Raw genomic sequence first — 18765 nt, 5'->3', positions numbered from 1 at the left:
AATTTAAATTCAGCTTTCTTGCTTTATTATATCTGATTCTGCAGGCACAAGAAGATTTTAAAAGGCCATTGAAAACCATTGCCAAAGTCATCTCTCCCAAGGGGAAAAAAGAACTCCCAGGACCTTTTAAGTATTCACTTCAGGACCAGATCAGCATGTCTGAACCATGGCTGAACCATGGCTGTAAACAGAACGATGTCTGTAAACAGTTAGCAGAGGAAAACAAAGTTAATTAATTCGATTGATAAAAGCAGTTCACACACAATCAAACCAATCAAACATTCTTAAGTAATTACAGAACACATAGGAATAGAATCCCAGTGGTTATGCTCGCATTTCAGGAAACCCTGGCACCATTGCACTGCACTGAAAAAAATACAGATGCTGTAGCCATGCAAACAGCTGTATAGCTGGTTTCTGTCAGTCCCCTCACCACGAGCAGAGCTAATGCAATTGCACTGCTGCTGGTTCAAAAGTAAAAACAAAATATCTTTCCTACATTGGCAGGTTGCTTTGTTCTTAGTGTAATAGGCACAGATGTGTTTTCAGGTTGCCTGTCTGAAGTATGATAAACCTTTAAGGTTTACCAGTCACAAAGAATAATATGTTCTTAAGTTTCCTGAGTTCGCCAATTTACGTAGGTGAATAAACTAGACAGGTCAAATAACTGGCGTGGTTTGTAAGTAGACTAAAAAAAAATCTCCATATATAGACTAGTATCCAGACTTTCTATTGTTTCAAGCAAATGATATCATTATTTGGATGTCTTTCCAAAGCTGAAAATGACTAGACTTCGGAAACCAGAAGTAGTTAAATATAGAAATTGCTGCTTTAATGAGTGAGTGCTGTGTTTCATTATTATGCTACTAGTATGTGAACAAATGTCCTTCTGTTCTTAGGGATGGGAAAGGAGGTTTTATTCCAGTAATATAAGATACTGCACAAAAGCCAAATTGAGATTAAGGGTTGATCATGTCTTTGACTTCATTTCCTTATGGAAAAGGTTCCAGTATAACTGCACATACCAAGATAACAGTGTCCACTGACTTGCACCTTGCATAAGCCTTGGCCAGATCAAATGCAAAATGCACAGTGGTTTGCATAAATAAAATATTAGAATAAAAATTAAAATATAAACAGTCTGTGCTTTTCAGTGTCACAGCCGCCCTAACAAGTGATTACATCTACTTTGGCAAGTCACCAAAAAATCACAGAATTAAGTCAAAGGACTTTTTTCATTGCTGATAACTAGAAAACACTTCTTCTGACTTCTGTAATACTGTTTTTGAAACCACCTAAGTAGCTTCTATGGAGATGCATTTAATTTCTAGGGATGGGCTGTTGAGAACAAGGACTCAAGTTAAGGTGTCCCAGCTCTCTTAGTCTAAAGACCACCATCCTTTTAGATGAGGAATGCCATGTTGAATGTTAGCTGAGAGTCTGTTGTCTCTAAGAAAGGATAATAGTGAAATAATATGCATCTCTAAAAGTATGGATTTACAAAGATGGGATCAAGTTTAACAGGATATCAAATTTTAACAAACTTTGAGTTTACTTATTTTAAAATACAGATTTTACTGTAGCTACTGCTGCATCCTTTACCTTTCTCTCTAATTTAGCTTAAAAAATCTCATTTGAACAAAGAATGAGGTGGCATGAAGTCACTTAAATTTAAGCATCTACATATTCAGGGGGTGTCTGAGTTCTCATTATAATCAAGGAAGCCAATGGGCTTGCCTTAACTAATAGTAATAATTAAGTAGATATCTTTGCTTACCTTTATTAATAAATTTTCAACTTCAAAGTCTTTCTAGACTTATACCTGTAGGGTGTTTTTTTCTGCAGGCAAACCCAATTCTGGCCTTGGTAAAACAGAGCAACATATTTATTCTCTTTTTGTAATCATTGTGGGTTGTAGGTATCAGTCCATGGCTGTGTAATATTTGCCTGTTCATACGATGTAAAAGACATTTTTAAGTTGCACACCCTTCAAAGAGCTTAGTTTTCCTGCAGCATCAGCTGTCTCCTGCTACCATATATTCAAGCTTTAGCTGATGACTAAGACAAAATTTGTCATTTCTTGAGGCTGGTAAGCTGTATCAAATAGACAAGTGCCAGATGATGTTTTTATTCCTTTTCTGGATGCAGTTTTGTTCCAGATAGAGCCTTCTGCATCTCATCCACTTTTATAAGCTCCTGAAAGCTGGAGCGCTTTCATGCAGAGACCTAGGGCAGCCTCTTAGGATTCCCTTTCTCATGGCATTACAGATTCTTCAAAAATAAATGTGAGTGCTATATTTCTACAAAGATGACTTTTTTTTTGTTATTGTTTGACATTTTAAAGTGTTTTAACTGGGTTTCACTATCTTATATTCTAATCTCTTTCATAGCATAACATATAATCATCTCTATGACTGAAAAAAAACGAAAAATGTTGCTGTAGGCATATTATGCCTATATGTAGGCAGCTTTTAAGCATTACTCTTTGCCTGGCCTCTTAATGACCTTTTAATTTTTTTTTTCGATGCCTACTATATCACAGCAGCTCTTTCTAAATTTCATCTGGTTTTCTGGGTGAATATGTGTTTGGATGAAAGCCACAAAATTAGAAATGGTTTTATGAAAACGTGACGGATAAGTTCACACTGTATCATATCTGTTTTTTGCCATTGTTCCAAGGCAGTGTCTCCAGACGGCAACAAGAGAACATTTTAATTTGAAGAGAGTTAGTAAATAGTACCTCAAACAAAGTGAACATGTGGAGCTGTGAAGTTTCACTTTGAAATGAAACTATGCAGCCTTCATATCAAGGCTGTATGCCAGAAGGTTCATGTAATCAAGTCAGAAGCAAGTCCATAAGAGGAAAGTCTTTTATAGCTTCATTTCTGAGAGATACAGAATTCATGTTTCCTATCTCTGGTTTCAACATACTTGCTGAGACACACTTGAGAAGACAAGTTTCTGTCTGTTGGGGTCTTCTCAGCATTGGAGACTTTAAATTCTTGCCCATCCTTTCCTCACTTCACCCCAGACATCAAACAAAGACATCTCAGTCCCTGGGAGCAGTCTTGCCTTTGGATACTTCTCCTTTGCTGGCATTCCTGTGCCCATCAGGACTCAGAGCTGAAGCAAGCTGCTTGCTTCCTTGGCATCCTGCTTCCCAGTTTTCTTGACACACTACCTAAGAGGGAGATGGCACGTGAAACTTCACCGCAGTTTATAATACAGAATTGATTGCCACGAGTGTAGCTCTTCTCATTGCATTGGGAAGGCTCCATTAGGCAGTAGTTAGGAGACCATACAGCTGGTGGTAAGTATCTTTGTGTTCTTCCTCGGACCAGTTTCCTCCTCCAGATTTTTTTTGTTGAAGGGTATGTTAAATACATGGCTCTCCCTACTTTAGGTGGAAAGTGTAAACATTCATAAGATTTTGAGGTCACGCAGTAAATTATTCCAGTTGCCATGCATCCAGTCTGGAAAAGGTTCTGGCTCCCATTCAAATATGAAAGAAAGAATTAGTTCTTAGTGAAATAATTCTCAGAACAGTTGGAGAGAGGATCCACACCCACATCTTTTCCTTCCTCTCTGACTGTGCCAATTATCTCTCCCTTTCCCTGGACAATTAAGGTCTTCAAGTGGTCTTACTGTCCCATGCTCTAGTAGCTACTGGACTGTGAGCAGGCGGTTCCAGATGGCTGATTCCATCTTTGACATTGTAGCTCTGAGGAGAGACCAAGCCTGTTCCTGGGCAATCCAGGCCTTCTCTGCTGACAGCATTCTCAATACTTGTTTTGAGTGGCTGTTTATACATACTTTTAGAGAAATAAGTTTGGCAAGAGGAAACAAATGTTTTCAGCTCTTGAAGGAGGAAAATGTTGGGTTTGAGCAAATACAACTGTGCTGTCACATTTGAATCCGATGAAGTTCTTCTCTCTCTGGTGATGATCAGCAGAAGGAGTACTCTGTCATACTCCTACTTTATTTTTTCTTCTTTCTTTTAAAGGAAGCAAAAAAATTAATGTTTTTAAGTCAGGGCTGTATAAACCGAATTTGAAATTAATGTCCGTATCAACAGCTGAAGGTCAAATGTGAAAGCAGAGGTTCATACTGGAGGTGTGACCTGGTCTGGTCTCCCTGGCATTGACACAGAGGGCTGACTCTCAGGCATGCCAGGAATTCCCTCGGGACTTCCAGGCTGAAGCCTCACTTGAAACATCTGAATGTGCTGCTGCAGTGTGCTGTTCATTGCCCCACTGCAGAGGCATGCAGTATGTCACCGCCTCCAGTCGTAGTTCAGTGATTCAGCAAGCTCCTAAAACCTTCTAAAACATGCCCTGGTGAAACTTAGGGGAAGAGAATGGGGCTTGTCAGCACAGAAGTTAATGCACAGCTACAACATAAAAAATGTTATCAAAGAAGATGTCGGTGTATGGAGTCTTTGATTCCAAGTTGCAATATTTTCATTATAATTTCCGTAATTATTTTTTGAGCTGTATGTAAGGAAATGGCTTATATTTCCTGGTCTTTCTGTACTCATAGATTTGTACTTTGAGGTCTGTCTCTGGTAGCCTTTGTTCTTTGTTAGAAAACCAGCCCTGGAAATGAAGGTACTTGACTGGGCACGCAGAAATGACAACTACCCAAATGTGGCCAAGATTAGCAACAAATAAATCATTAATGTGTGGAAAAGTTTAAAGCAAAATGCATATATGTTTCTGGGTTTTTTAAGAGTGTGGCTGAAGGAAACTGCATTTAAATTGTCTATTTTTTGGCTGAAGGTGTGTAAGTACTGAAATAATATTGTTGGAAGCAAAAAAAAATTATGAGAAAGCAGGAGGGCAGAAAAGGTTTTGTGTTGGGACACCCACATTTTATGCTTGCTATACATTAAAATGAGAAGTATTTACATTAGGCAGATATGCAAGCTTTACAAATATAGGTGGCACTTACATGTTTTCTCTTGCTTTTGTTTGAGTAGTGTTCATGTTCCTTGAACATGATAAATGTATTCATCCCAGCACAGTGGCTGGGTAAGCCAGCTCTACATATGCCTAGCTTTGAACAGTGTGGACCTGAGCACTGTTAGATGTAGCTTAAGATTGGCTGATTAATGAAAACACCTCTAAGAACCTAGTATTTTTTTTTTATTTGGGAAGTAGCATATCACTGTTGTTATTAGTAGTAATTCACAAATTCATCACTGCAAGAAACATTGAATTACAATTCTATATCTTCTTGTTAGCATTTGTACAAAATCACTGTAAGAAATCAGATAAATGACACAAAAGGACTATTAAGTTGCAATTCTACTGCCTTTGCTCCTGCAGCTGGTATTCAGGAGTAAGCCTATCCTTCCTTACAAGCATTATCTCTTCTTACCCCACCTTCCCACAGGGACAGACAGGCCTGTTCAAGAGACCTGTGGTCTTTCCCCATGGGGGCTCCCAGTGGGCTTGTGCTCATAAGTCAGCATCACTGCTGCCTGCAGATGTCTCTGCTCTTGCTCTTAGTATGTCCTCACTACCTTCATTCTTCACCTAATTTGATGTACTCTTCATCTTTTTTTTTCCAAGTTTTTACCATCCTTGGACTACTGTTTCTCTGCCTATACTCCTCCCAACTAAACAGCCTACTCTTAATTTCTTTTCCCTCATTGGTCCCATTTTTTTTTACACTCAAAAATTAGTGTTTCTGACACTATTACTTAGTCAATATTTTCTCTAATATGATATTACCATTACAGTCATGTGAATGAGACAGCCTTGCTTCCAAAGGCTGCCTTTTGACCCTGTGGGTCTCATTGGGAACATTAATGTTACACTTTCCTGGACAGAATTACCATACTTTACTCTTGATTCTCCAACTTAATTCTAATTAAGCAACACCTCACCTTATGCACTGAGAGCTTGCACACCAGTGCAATGGTATAGCAACAGTATAGTTTTGTGTTTGCACATATATCTGCTCTTAAATAGAGTTCTTCACACTCAGTGTTCCCATCAAAGGGTATAGCCTCCTGTGAGGGTGAGATTTGGACACTAAGCACAGGATTCATCTCATGTGAAGCTGGACATCTGCCCTGTAGACATGTCTCAACCAGTTACCCTGTGCTACATCTCTAATCCCCTTGCCCTTCTATGATGAGGTTTAGCTCTGGTATCTGAAATAGATCTGATGAGATTCTCTGAGTGATCTAAAACAGCAGCCGAATGTTGTGCCTATATTGCATAAATCTTAAATTAGATCCTATAAACTCCATTTCTAGACTCTGCAGCTCCAGATATTAGTGGGATGCATCATCCAAAACATGAGAAGGACTTGGAAAGCCTTCTCCTCAGACACCTTCATAACTGAGGGCCAGTTCTTCCAGCTTGATTATACAAATCCTAGAACATCATTCTGATGCAGGCACACTTGTGTAATAATCCTTAACAGACTTACTTTTGAACATTAACAAGCTTGTAAACCATAGTGGTTTAGACTGTAACCCCCAGTAACATAAGATCAAACAACAGTGCAGTGACCTTCAAGATATTATAGATATTCTAGATAGTGGAAGATAGTAGACAATGCTGCATGTGACTAAAGTTCCCAGAGTCATTCTACTAGCAGTTGAAAAGTGAAGAGGTGGAGATTAGGTAATAAGGAAAACCCGAGTATAATCAAGAAGAGGTATAACACTGCTGGTCTCAAATGTTTTCCCATTATGTTCCCTACCTTTGGAGAATCTTCCAGATTTTTCTTTTCATTATCTGCAGAATCTGTATGTATAAAAGGATACAAAATGAGAAAATAATGAAAAAAAAATCAGCTTCCTAAAATTGTGGAAGAAAACAATTGTGTCTCCATATTAGCTGCTGGTATTGTTACAGCATGCAAATTAAAGTATTGGATGGTGGATAGTACACAAACAATAGACCTTGAACTTCCATTTGAAATTAGCATTAGCAGCCTCTTCCATTTTTTTCTTACAAGTGCACAAATATCTTACCATGGTTCTGATTCATTTTCTGTTTTCTCCTTGACAACAGTTTACCAAATTTAGAGTCACTCTGCTAATTAAAGAAATAAACTTATTGTTCTCATTACTTTTTTTTCTCAGTAGGCAAAACTGAAAACTCACATGATCAAATTACTGTATCTGTCTGTTACTCTTAGGCTGGGATATGCTGTTGTTTACAGCGCTGAAAAAACAGATTCTGAAAGTTCAAAATTGATTGTTACCAATTGCAGCACTACATAGCACAATGCTCCTTAAAGTATACTGCATCCTCCAGAGGAATATGATCACACAGGCCATACATCTGCATGGCATACATAAAAATTAATAGAACTATAATCTATTCCAGAAATACATGGAAACTCCATAAAATGAAGGATACTAAGAAAAAGATGCAAATTTCATCTGCAAATAGGTTAATAAGAAATAAACTTCATAGAAATAGTAGTTTGTGATCATCCGGATTTTAACTAAAAAATGGACCAACCTGAGCAAACTGCTGGAGTTTATAAAATCGTCTTGCTTTAATATTTCCTCTAAACAATAGCTTAAACATAAAGCAGAATTCATAACATGACATAGAACTCTGCTACATCATGAAATAATTTCCTGAATAAAACACTTAACGTATAAATAGGTCAGGGCATGGTTTCAGTTTGTTGGACTGCTTTTATCAGTATGAAAACCCTACCTCTTCAATTAAACATGAGAATTAAATATAAAGCTTTTAAAAATGTTTTAATATATAAAAGTACTTAAGATACTTCTCTCATGACAAGCATAAAAACTGGTTTTGGAAACTTTGTATTGCTGTGTGTCATAAGATTAAGAGCCTGCTGTACAAATACAACTAAAGCAGGACTTACAGAATGCTTGGTGCTTGCTCCATACCTTTTATTGATTTGACTGTGCCAGGGAGGCATCCAAATCCCAGAGCTGTGTTTTCAGGTATTGTAAAGGCAGAAATGGACACCTGAGAAATGTGACTGGAAAACCTCAGGTGTTGAGTAGAGGATTGCTTAGAGCAACATGATAAATTCTAAGCATGGCAGCTTTGGTCCCCTCTCTGTGTTTTTGCTTGTTAAGTCAGCCCTAGAGACAGGAATGGCAGCGTCACTGTATTTATGAAACAGCGTAGCACTTCAGAGCACCCATCCTGTTTTGGAGCCTTATTTTTACCCCTTTCACCTCCCTTTCAAGAGATGATGGGCTCAAGCTATGAAGGAGGCAGAAAAGTGAAGTCACCATTTGCTTTAGCCAAGAGGGAAGCAAGTGACATGGAGGTTGAGTCTGTACCCTGCAGCTGGGTTGCCTTGAGGTTTCATCTGAGGAGCAGTGCGTGTGACATGCCCTGAATGAGGGACTCTGGTTTCCTGTAGCCACTCGACCTAGTCTTTCTCTCTTTTTCTTCTGACTGTATTAATTATTCACTGTGTGCCAAGTCAGGTTCAGAAATAGTGATGAGAGATCCCTTCCTCCTTTCCCAGATTACTTACTAGGTTGCTAGGTCGTTTTCAGGGCTTCAGAACCCTGAGCTTAGATGGGCTGCAGGCTTGTCTTCACAACATTCCTAATCATTGAGTTACATTTATAAAAGTCACACCACAGCATGCACAGCATCTCTGCTGTTCAGGTTTCTGAACGAGACTGACTGTAGCTGCTGCATTCCGTGCAGGCACTTGCATGGAATATAATCTGTGTTTGCCTGCCTGGTGAAGTCCATCCAAGGATTTGTGTGGAGCAGTGCATATTCTATGATCCAGATATTTGTGGCCCAGGCCAGCACGGTTCTGGTCAGGCAGGAGAGATGTAACTGAAGACATTTACTTAAGCTGGGAGTGACTTCTAAATCACAGTGGTTGACTGCTAGCAAAATTTTTGTTCATCTAGAATAGGCAATGTCCTGGTTTAGGGCAGCCATAGAAGAGGAGAAGGCAGGAGTTCACCCCACAGTTTTGAACATGATACCTACATCTTCCTTTATGTCCACCAATAAATATTTCAAAATACAGCAACCATTTGGAGCATGCAGAGGAGGATGTGCTGCATTGTGACCTAGGACTTAGTCCATGTCCCTAAAGAATCCAAGCAGCTGCACTTCTGTGATACGATATCTCTTGCATGTGTCAAAAAGATATGTGAGATACTGCTCAGCATCAAGCTGCAGTGTTTTGAAAATGTGGAGGGAAATAAATGAAGTAACAATATATTCCTTGATGCTGATCTCCAAGAACTGGATAGCCACTCATGGCTGCTTCTAAGCATATATTAAAGAGGTTTCAGCTGTAAGTCCTAGATCTGATCCTGGTCTTTGCTTTAGCAGTTCCCATCAAATCTGCTAATGAAAGCTGATTGTGCTGTTTCAGATATTCTAGCTGATACCTTTTAACTTTTGTGTTATGTGTGTTCTGGTTTGCAGGGTGGAAAGAAATACACAGGGCCATGTGGAGGCAGAGACTGCAGTGGAGGATGCCAGTGTTTCCCTGAAAAAGGAAGCCGTGTAAGTAACATTTTTTCCTGTAAATTGTTCTTGATGGTACAAGTTCAATGCTATATAATTTCCAATAGGTGACCTTGCACTAGACTGCTATGAGTGTTAAAACAATTATTCTTTTTCAGGAAAAGTTGTTGTTTCATCTTACTTTCTCACAGGCTCGTAGATTTGAAGAAATGCTTTGTTGTGAATACCTTGTTCTGATATGTAGCAGGCACTTACCTCAAAGATAAGGGCCAAGGGACCTGAGGGTCACCTGATAAGCTGATCAGATCAGAATGATGGAAAGATACCACATACATGCATGGGATACACACATTTGATGATTTTAGAGATCTTTTCCAACCTAAATGATTCAATAATTCTGTGATTCTGTGTGATTTCCACTAAAGCAAGAGGGAACTATGCCTGCAAAACCTGAAATCCCTGCTGAAAGGGAGCTGTTAAGAATTTCTGGCATTATGTTGTGGCTGATAGTATGTTCTTTGTTTTGGGGACTAGAGAGGAATGAGGCAGAGGAAAGGAGATGGGGTGGAGGGGATTAGCCACCTGCCACAAAGAGCACTGAGAAATAGGGCAGCTCCTATCCTGTATGGCTTGGAGCCCTAGCTGGCAGGCTCCTTCTGTACAGCTTGGTCTTATGCAGCTGAGACAGTGACTCAGCCTTTTGCATCCACCCATCTCTAAGAATAGGTCAGGCAAGAGATGTGGTGGCAGGTCATGTGCTTTTTCTGCTATCACAAACCTCATAAGATGCAGTTCTCTTCATTCCCTTCACACAGCCAGCCATCAGTTCCCATTCCCATTGCATTCCTCAAGCTTGACTCCACGTCTGAGTGGAGGGAGAGGTGGTAGGAAAGTTACAGTGTAGGTGGGAGGCAAGGAACACAGTTGTTTACAGCAGAAGTCCTGATGTCTCCATGGAAGTCAGATGATCCTGGGGTTACCATGCCATGGGGACTGTAATGGTTATACTCCCATGGCCTGACCATGAGCTGCTCATGGTCTGCTTTCCATTACAATAACCCAATGGCAACCTGACGAAGCTGAGGACAAACAAGCCCTCCCCTGAGACACAGCTTCCCATGGGGCTCCCTCCAGCTGTTCCTGCCTTACCCTCATCATCCAGCATATGAAGTTTGGCGAGTGCCTCCTGCCACTTCCCACTTTTGACTGAAAATCAAAAACTGATGCTGTAAGATGCTCACTAGAGGTCATGAAAATATCTGTTGCAAAACTACCAGCTTCTGTGACTGAAATGTTTTTCATGCTCTTTACTGACTAATAAACCTTGAATTTCAAGTTGCCAAATGTGAAAAAAAATAGGTGGTTAAACAAAACTAACTTCATAGGTTAGAAAAGCTGAAAATGTGAAAATACTATAGAGAAGCAGTCAGGTGCCACTGACAAGAAGCTTCCTATCTAGATTGAGAAAGTGAGAGCAGATTTTATGTGCTTGCTTACCACTCTCAGTTTTACCTCAGGGAAGTAAGTAACCCCACTTATTAATGAGGTTGGCCTCCCTTTAAATAGATACTAAAAAAGAGAAAAAGGATATGCTACAAAAAATAAATTATATTTTACTGCTTGTGGTTAATTGTGCAAAATGTGGAAAAGTATTGGAAAAAAAGGATTTACAGAATTTTACACTTCAAAAATCATATTTTCTGTCTCTGTATTTTACCTCTCTGATATGATACACCTCATTATGATTTAGCATACACTGCCTGTATTTTGTGTCTGCTGATCTCTTCAGATGTCACAACCCCTGTTAAACATCTGGTTTAAGGAACAAGATTGGCCTTTAGAGTCTAGTCAAATCTGGCATAGCTTCTGGTCTCATGCTAATCCTCAATGGGAATATTTATTTTCACAAAACCTCTGTATAATCTGGCACAGCCCACGTTTTCTGTTGGAGGTGACTCACTGCATGCACAATAGACGTATTGCGTGTTTGCACTTGTAAGAGTGCCTGAAACAGTCTGTCAGAGCCTGCTTCTGCACTGACTCCCTAGCCCAGGTGCCACTGAGCTGTCACTTGCAGGGTGCCTGGAACTCAGGGAGGAGCAGCACTGCAAGGGTCTGCAGCCAGCTGTCAGCCCTGCAGTCCTCTGGAAATACTCTCTGTTTGTAACAGGTCTAAAAACAGGCAAATTAAAAGCATTTTCTTTGGATTGCTGCTACTGAATGCACATCAACGTCTGTTGAATGAAGTGAATTCACTGGAGTGGTAAACACAATTGCAGACTATGAAAGGCGTAAAAGTTTGAAGAAATGTCTGCTCTTTATTTGTATGTGCTTCTACTTCATTTTTTGTCATTGCTTCAGTTGTAGTCTTAAGATATAGCATTTAAGGAAAAGATCCTTAGCTTTACTTGTTGTCTTAATCCAATAACTTTTGTTTTTAAATAAGATTTTTGTGCAAAATATGCCCACTGATATCTCCTGGGGCTCTGTGCTATACACAGAGAGCCACTGTCAAGGTGTGTGGATATTCATCCAGGCTTTGGTGGTTTGTGCCAGGTCTCCAGGCACAGGGCATCTGGAAACCCTGTCTACATTGCTTTTGGTTCAGGACTGGTAAGGATAGGCACAAAGGTGCAGGAAAGTTTGATCCTGCTTCACAGGGACAGTTTCTAAGGCCAAAAGGCAACCTAGCACAAATCAGTGCACCCACCTAGCAGGCCTGCTGGAGCAAGGTATGTGGTTTCAGTCTTTCCTCTACTCTGTTTTGGCTGGGATCAATGCTGCAAATTTTGCTGGGCTCAGACACAGCTGAAATCCAGCAGGGACAGAAAAATAAAACAGCAGAAGCATCATCTGCCCTCTGTAGTAGTGGGAAGCTGCTGCAGCTAAGCACAAGTTGCATCTAACCTGCAACCTCCTGCCTCTCGTCTGAGCTGCTCCCAGGCCTGTGAGGACACCTGCAAATGGCACTTTCTTCTTCATTCCCAAAAGGAAAGCTGGTCAGATCCAAATGTTCAGAGAATCAGGACATTGCTGATAACTGTGTTTGCAACTCACAGCAAGTGTTGAGTTGTTTCTTGGAGAAGTTTCTTTAAAGAAATGTTTCTCCATACACAATGGCCCCTTGAAGTTCCCACCTCCAGTCCTGCTTTGTGTTCGCATCTTTATAGTAAAAAGAGTAAAGTTCCTTCTGTAAGATGGTTTTGTTCTTCCCAGTTTTTAATGACACTCTAGTCTTTGTTCTTTTTCACTGCAGCCTACTTATCTTCCAGTTGTATTTACTGTTAGCTGGTTACAAATACCCAGTCATCTAGGTAGATGGTTGGAGCTGGGGCTGCAGGAGCCGAGCTTGGAGACCAGCCTCAGCCTCATCTCCACTTCCCACAGCTGGCAAAAACTCAGTGAAATTGCAGTGCAAATGGAGCTCCTGAAGGAGTGTTCAAATCCATGTGACAAGAAACCATAGTGTAAGCCTCAGTGCAGGACACAGAATGAGAAGGCAGGAGGAAAGACAGCAGACGTATCTTCTCCCTGAGACAGATTGATCTTCTAATTTTCTTCTATGGCAACTTCTCCTAAATTGTTCTCCTATAACAACAGACTCACCCTTACCCTAAGGTACATTTGGAGAGCATAATGTAAGGAGTACACAGAAGATGCCTGGGTGAGAGGGAAAAGTGTAAAGGGAAACACTGATATGGTATTGAAATTCTGTTTTGAATTAAATGGAAAGCCTGAATTAAAGGAATTTAAAAAAAAATTAAAACATCTGGTTTTCTTTCTTTTTCCTCAAGAATTTTATTGCAACTCCTAAAATCTTGAGATTTATAGTTCTTTGCAAACCATACGTTGCTCAGAGAGCAATCTTTGTGCCTTAAAATTTGTCAAACATGAATGCACTTAAGTAGGAAATGATAACTCCATTCAGTACAATGGCCAACTGTTTGACCTATTGAAGTTCATAATCAGCCTCACTTCATAACCCTCCTAGAAGGCTTTATAGAAAGTGGAAGTGAGTAGAAATCCTTTTGATCTTTCTATAGACTGAGAAATTGCACTCTTTTGTACTTTCCAAGTCAAGCATCTAACAGTGCTCAAGCTCTTTAGCCATTGTTTTTGCAAGGGGCTGGAATGATAGAAACTGAAATTAAAAGATAGCTTTGTGTCCCTCTGTAAAGGCCACTTTCTGGGAATGCCCAAACATTCTTTTTTAACCTAGACTGGCATGAGTGTTCGCTAGAACTCCTTTACAGATATCTGTTATATTGCTTTCACTATTGCAGTGGCCAAGGGTAAGCTATTACCAGTACACTTACAATTCCTTCTGTCTGCTTTTGGACAGAAAAGCATACAGTTGGGAAATCTAGTGTGTGATATTTACTTGCAAGCATTTTCCAACAAGTTTAGGTCTTAACACATGGGTGTGTTTCTTCATAATTAAAAGCAAACAACAACAAAATAGAACACATAAACATTCTAAAGTCAACTCTATTATTGTATTATATGGAAATGTTTAAATCCAATAAAATAATTTTATCAAGTGTTAGTGTAATTCTTGTATATCACAATTAACTGACTTCCAAGCTGGTATAATGGCAGTAGCTCCTGGGAGTCTATTGATATAAACTGATACATTTGATGAAATCTGATATTTACTTTTTGGTTTTTTCTTTTTTTCCCTCCACAAAATAATAGCATTAGAAGCATCTTCTTAGTTATTCATCTAGCTCAGTATTCTGTTCCCAACAGTGGTAGTAAGAGATGCTATTCACAGGGAGCACAGAGTTCTGGCAATTTTCTGCAGTCCATTCACTTCTATCCAAAATAACCAAATTTATATCTTCCTTCAGTATCTGTGTTTTGTCCTGAACTTGTCAAATCCTTTTCTGAAGCTGCTGTAACTGCATGTCTTTGCAACCTCCAGTGGCACTACTCAAATGATATGAATTATATAAATCACTGTCTGACCTGTTCTAAGCAAAGCTCCCTCTGGTTTCATCAAATACACCCTATTTCTAGTACTGCGAGATTTCAAGTAGCTGGTTTTAGGTTACTCATTGCTTGCTTAGTTTAGTATAGTTCCTCTCAGCTTTCTTTTGTCCAGAAGGGTGAGTCACAGCCTTTTTAGGTTCTCTTTTAGGGACGGTCTAGCCCTTAGTCTCCTTACTCTTTCTTCTGCAAGAGACCAGAACTGTCCCATCCAGTTTGGTGGAGTCCTCCTGGATCCTGGATGTTTTCCTGGATGGGAAATCACCAGATCTCCCCATTCCTCATCACCAGCATCAAGTTTAACAACCTAAGAGAGGTTAGTATCATCTATAGACTCAGATGTTTCACAGTTCAGTCCCTTCTGTAGATCACCATTGGAATCTTTGGAAAAACCAGTTACAGGTCTAAGAGGACCCAGTGGTCTTCATTTTCAAATGTGACCATCAAGTACTATTCTTTACTTCCTATCCTTAAACACTCTTCAGTGCATAAGAGCACCTCTCTTACAACCTCAAGATAATTTATTTTAAAAGCTTCAGTGAAGCATTTAATAAAAACAGTTTTGAAGATCCAAATATATTATTGTCACTAAGGACTGCTTTACTCTGCTTATCCTTGAGCTCAGTTATTGTGTTCCTTAAGGTGGACTACTGCCTTGCCAAGCAGGATAGTCAAATAAACTGGCCCACAGTCCTCAAAGTTTCCTCTTGGGCCCCTTTTCCACATGGAAGCTTGATTGGCACCAGCCCACTGATGCAGTGGCAGTTTGTAATGTTGTATTACGCACTTTGGCCAGCAGTTCTGCAGTTCCACACTTGAGTTCCTTCAGAAGTCATGGGTGAATGTCCCCACTCCTGTTCAGTTGGTAACACCTGCCTTACCTGTTTTGTGTAGTACTTCCTTTATATTTATCTGAAATTACTTTGTCTCAAGGAATAGCTTGGATTTGAGACCTTTTCAAGTACCTTCAGCAGTAAAGACCTCTGCAGAGAAGTCACTAAGTTTCCCTACAATGGCCTTACTATCCCCACGTGCCCCTTATGAGTCCTTGGCATCATGTGATACTGCTATTTCCCTTGGTGGCTCTTTGTTTTCCTTTAAACAACTTTCTATTATTTTCTGCAAAAATTTCTTAGTCTTTTTTAGCTATTCTTGTTGCCATTTATTCTTGATCTATTCTTTACTTGATCTTATTCTTTATGGGCTTTCCTGTTCATTTCAGCAATTTTTTAAATGCCAACCCCTTTTGCCTACAATAGCCTGCTTAGTTTTTGTTATGAACTGTGCAGAGTTTTTATTGAACCATGTTACTTTCTTTTTGATACGTGACACACAGTTTACTGGGATTTTTAATACGGTGTTTTTGAAAAGCCTCCAAGTTGCTTTAGGCTTCTTGCCTTTTTGACAGCTCTTTCAAGCTTTTACTATTTTTGTGATCTTTATGTATTTCCACTTCTTGCATTTGGATATCTGTGGGATGTATTTGTTTGGCTTACTTCATCCCAGTACACTACAATGTTAAATTCATTTATATTTTGAAGCTCTTGCAGAGCAGTTGTCCCAGTAGTACGTCTTGAAACAGGTCCTGCGCAGCAGCTGAGACTGAACCAAGAGTAGCATTCTTTCTTATGGGTCCCAGTGTTTATTATGCTAAGAAAGTCAGTTGGTGGGTTCAAACCTTTTATTTCCTTATCACATCTGGATGAGGCATTGTACCTGACCGTATGTGGGTATTTGGAATTGGCCATTATTGCTACCTGACCTAGTTGATCAGCTTCTCTAATTTTGCTGAGTATTTAATGATTGGTGTCTGTAACAGAGGAATCCTAAATACAAACATAGTCCTACCTTTCTGTTATTTCCACCCACAAGGGCTCCTAATGTTCCCCTCCTCCCTGAGTATTTTTTTCTGTAACACTTTGTTGTAACCTTCACATATTGTGCCATTGCCCTGGCTGTATCTCATTCTCTGTCCTTCCTGAGAAGTAGATGGACTAGTTTATGTTTGCCACTGATTATCCTCCTTTCACCAGCATGAGATGTCTTTTATATCAGGTTTGTCATTTACTGCCAGGTAGTATAATTCCTTACTCTTATTCTTTAGATTTCTAGCAGTGCTGTAAAAGCATTTACAACTTTTGACCATCCTCTGGTCAAAAGCAAGCACCAGTCAAGTGGAATTGTAAGTGGTGTTATTTACCTTACATATTCTGTGGAGTTGGCAAAGACCTCAGTCTCCCACACAGCTGCCTTGAGTTAACCTCCTTGGACACCCCTGTTCTAATTTCCCTCACAAGGGCTATAATACAGAATTGTGACCACTGGTCACCAGTCTCCTCTACCAGAATAAATACCTATCTGGCCATCTCACGGGCTCTGCTCCCTTTGCACTTAGCAGGCCTTTCAGTCCTCCCCCCTGTTCCAAATCCAGCTCTCTGTGTCAACTCATCAAACCTCCTGCTGCCATCACCTGCTTTGTCCTCTCCTGGAACTCTGTCCCAGGAGCATCCTCACACCAAGCAGACACTGTAATCAACTAGAGCTTAGAGGTTTTTTGAGATTTGATCCCCTGTTCCAGGCTTATCCTGGAACTGATTATCCACCTTCTCTCTGACTGACAACCCCTAAATACTTACTAGATCAACATCAAGGTTTTGTGGGATTTTTTTTTTATGGTCATCAAGACAGAAACTGTTTGGAAAATGTCCTTTTTTGCTCTCCAGTCTTTGCCATACACGAAACTTTGGGAGTTAACTTGATCCCAAATCTTCTGAAGTATTGTCAGATTCTGCAGCAGAATGAATATGAGTACCAAAAATTGGTGCTGCTTCAAAATCTCACATTGCTTCATAGACCAAGATTAAGTTCTGGAGAATTCCCAGAGGAAAAGCTGTCCTCTGAGGGAAGGTATTTGGAGGAAGTGTTTGTAATGGTAACAGATTTAAAAGTGCCTATGATATTATTAATGAGTGCTATACATGGGACAGGATGACACTCTTCGTTATTTCAATGCTGAAATCAATCCTGGTGTGGTATTTCAAGATTTAATTTTTTTTTCTCTAGAAAAGGTGATAGAGGAGAGTAGCTCCATTGGCAAAAGACAGGAAAAGTGTTACTGTAAAATCTGTTTGACACTGTGAAGCTAAATTCTGCTTTCAGATACATTAATACAGTTTACTTTTGCACATGTGTGCAAGGGTACTTTCAAATGCATGCTTTTGTTTAAGTTTATACTCTTAAAACTCAGCCCTACAAGGTCTTGCCAGCATAAGCAAATTCCTGAAGTCTTGATATTGTTCCATAGGCACCTAAATCTTGGGTATAAGGCTTGATTACATGAGTTGTTAGCAGCAAGTAGGGCCAAAATCTTCGAGTTAAGTAGCAAAGGAGGCAGTGTACAGGTTTGCTTGACAGAACTTGAACTTGGGTTAGTCTGAAACTTGATACCTAGTTTATGACCTAATGTTTTATTTAATGAACATTGCTTTGCCTGGACTATGTTGACAATTAATCGACCATGTAGTAAGATAGTTGTGTTGGTTGCTGATCGCTGTCCTTTAGTACATTTGTCTTGACATTTTTTTGAGTGAAATATGCATGTTTCCTTTTTTTTTCCTAAGCTCTGTTTATACATGTTTAATCAACATCAGAGATCTTTTTGAACTGGTGGACAGAGATTAGATAACTTTCCCATGAGCAAGAAAGCTCCACTTCCCATATGTGCATTCTACAAAAAATCTGAGATTTGGGAAGCAGTGAAAGGTCTTCCTCAGACTCTGTTTGAAATAAAAAATGCAAGATATATTAAAAAGCAAAGCAGGGTGTTTTGTTTCAGTAAATGCAGGAGTGCAATTAAATGTTCACACAGAAATCACATTTTCATTTGTAAATGTTCAGATCATTGTAAAGAATGTCTAAAAGATAAAATAAAAACAAATGGAGACTGCTGAATCAAACAAAATATGCATATTGACTCAAAATTTTTTTCCACTCCTTTTTACTCTTTTTCTCTTTTGCAGAACATTTCTATTTCAACCGGATATGAAACTTTGTTTGATTCCATAAGTAACATATAGAAATTGTATTTATCTGTAATCCAAAGAAATAAAAGGCTTTTTAAGCCCATCCCATGGTACCAATTTGCACTCCCTGCCTTTTGCTGCACCTCTGAAAACAAAATTCCTTCAAAGCCTTTTCAAATCAACTGCACAGAACTGTACAGAACAAGAGAAAAAAGAATGATGCTTTAATGAAAGATAGTCAAAAGGACACATTCAACCTTTTTATTTGCATTTTCAGTTTAATAATTTTAAAC

At 39.4% G+C, this 18765-nt stretch overlaps 1 protein-coding gene across 1 annotated transcript in view; it reads left to right on the top strand.

The window, feature by feature from the left end:
- The window catches only part of COL4A2 (collagen type IV alpha 2 chain), a 138544-nt gene that overhangs the window by 29863 nt on the left and 89916 nt on the right, over positions 1–18765 (top strand). Inside the window, 1 exon segment of the mRNA XM_066313826.1 lies at positions 9420–9500. Coding sequence (XP_066169923.1) covers positions 9420–9500 — 81 coding nt within the window.

The sequence above is a fragment of the Sylvia atricapilla genome, chromosome 2 (genome assembly GCF_009819655.1).
Source record: "Sylvia atricapilla isolate bSylAtr1 chromosome 2, bSylAtr1.pri, whole genome shotgun sequence".
NCBI classification, from domain to species: Eukaryota; Metazoa; Chordata; class Aves; order Passeriformes; family Sylviidae; genus Sylvia; species Sylvia atricapilla.
Note: the sequence above shows the minus strand (reverse complement) of the source record. Positions and strands in the feature narration are given on the sequence as shown.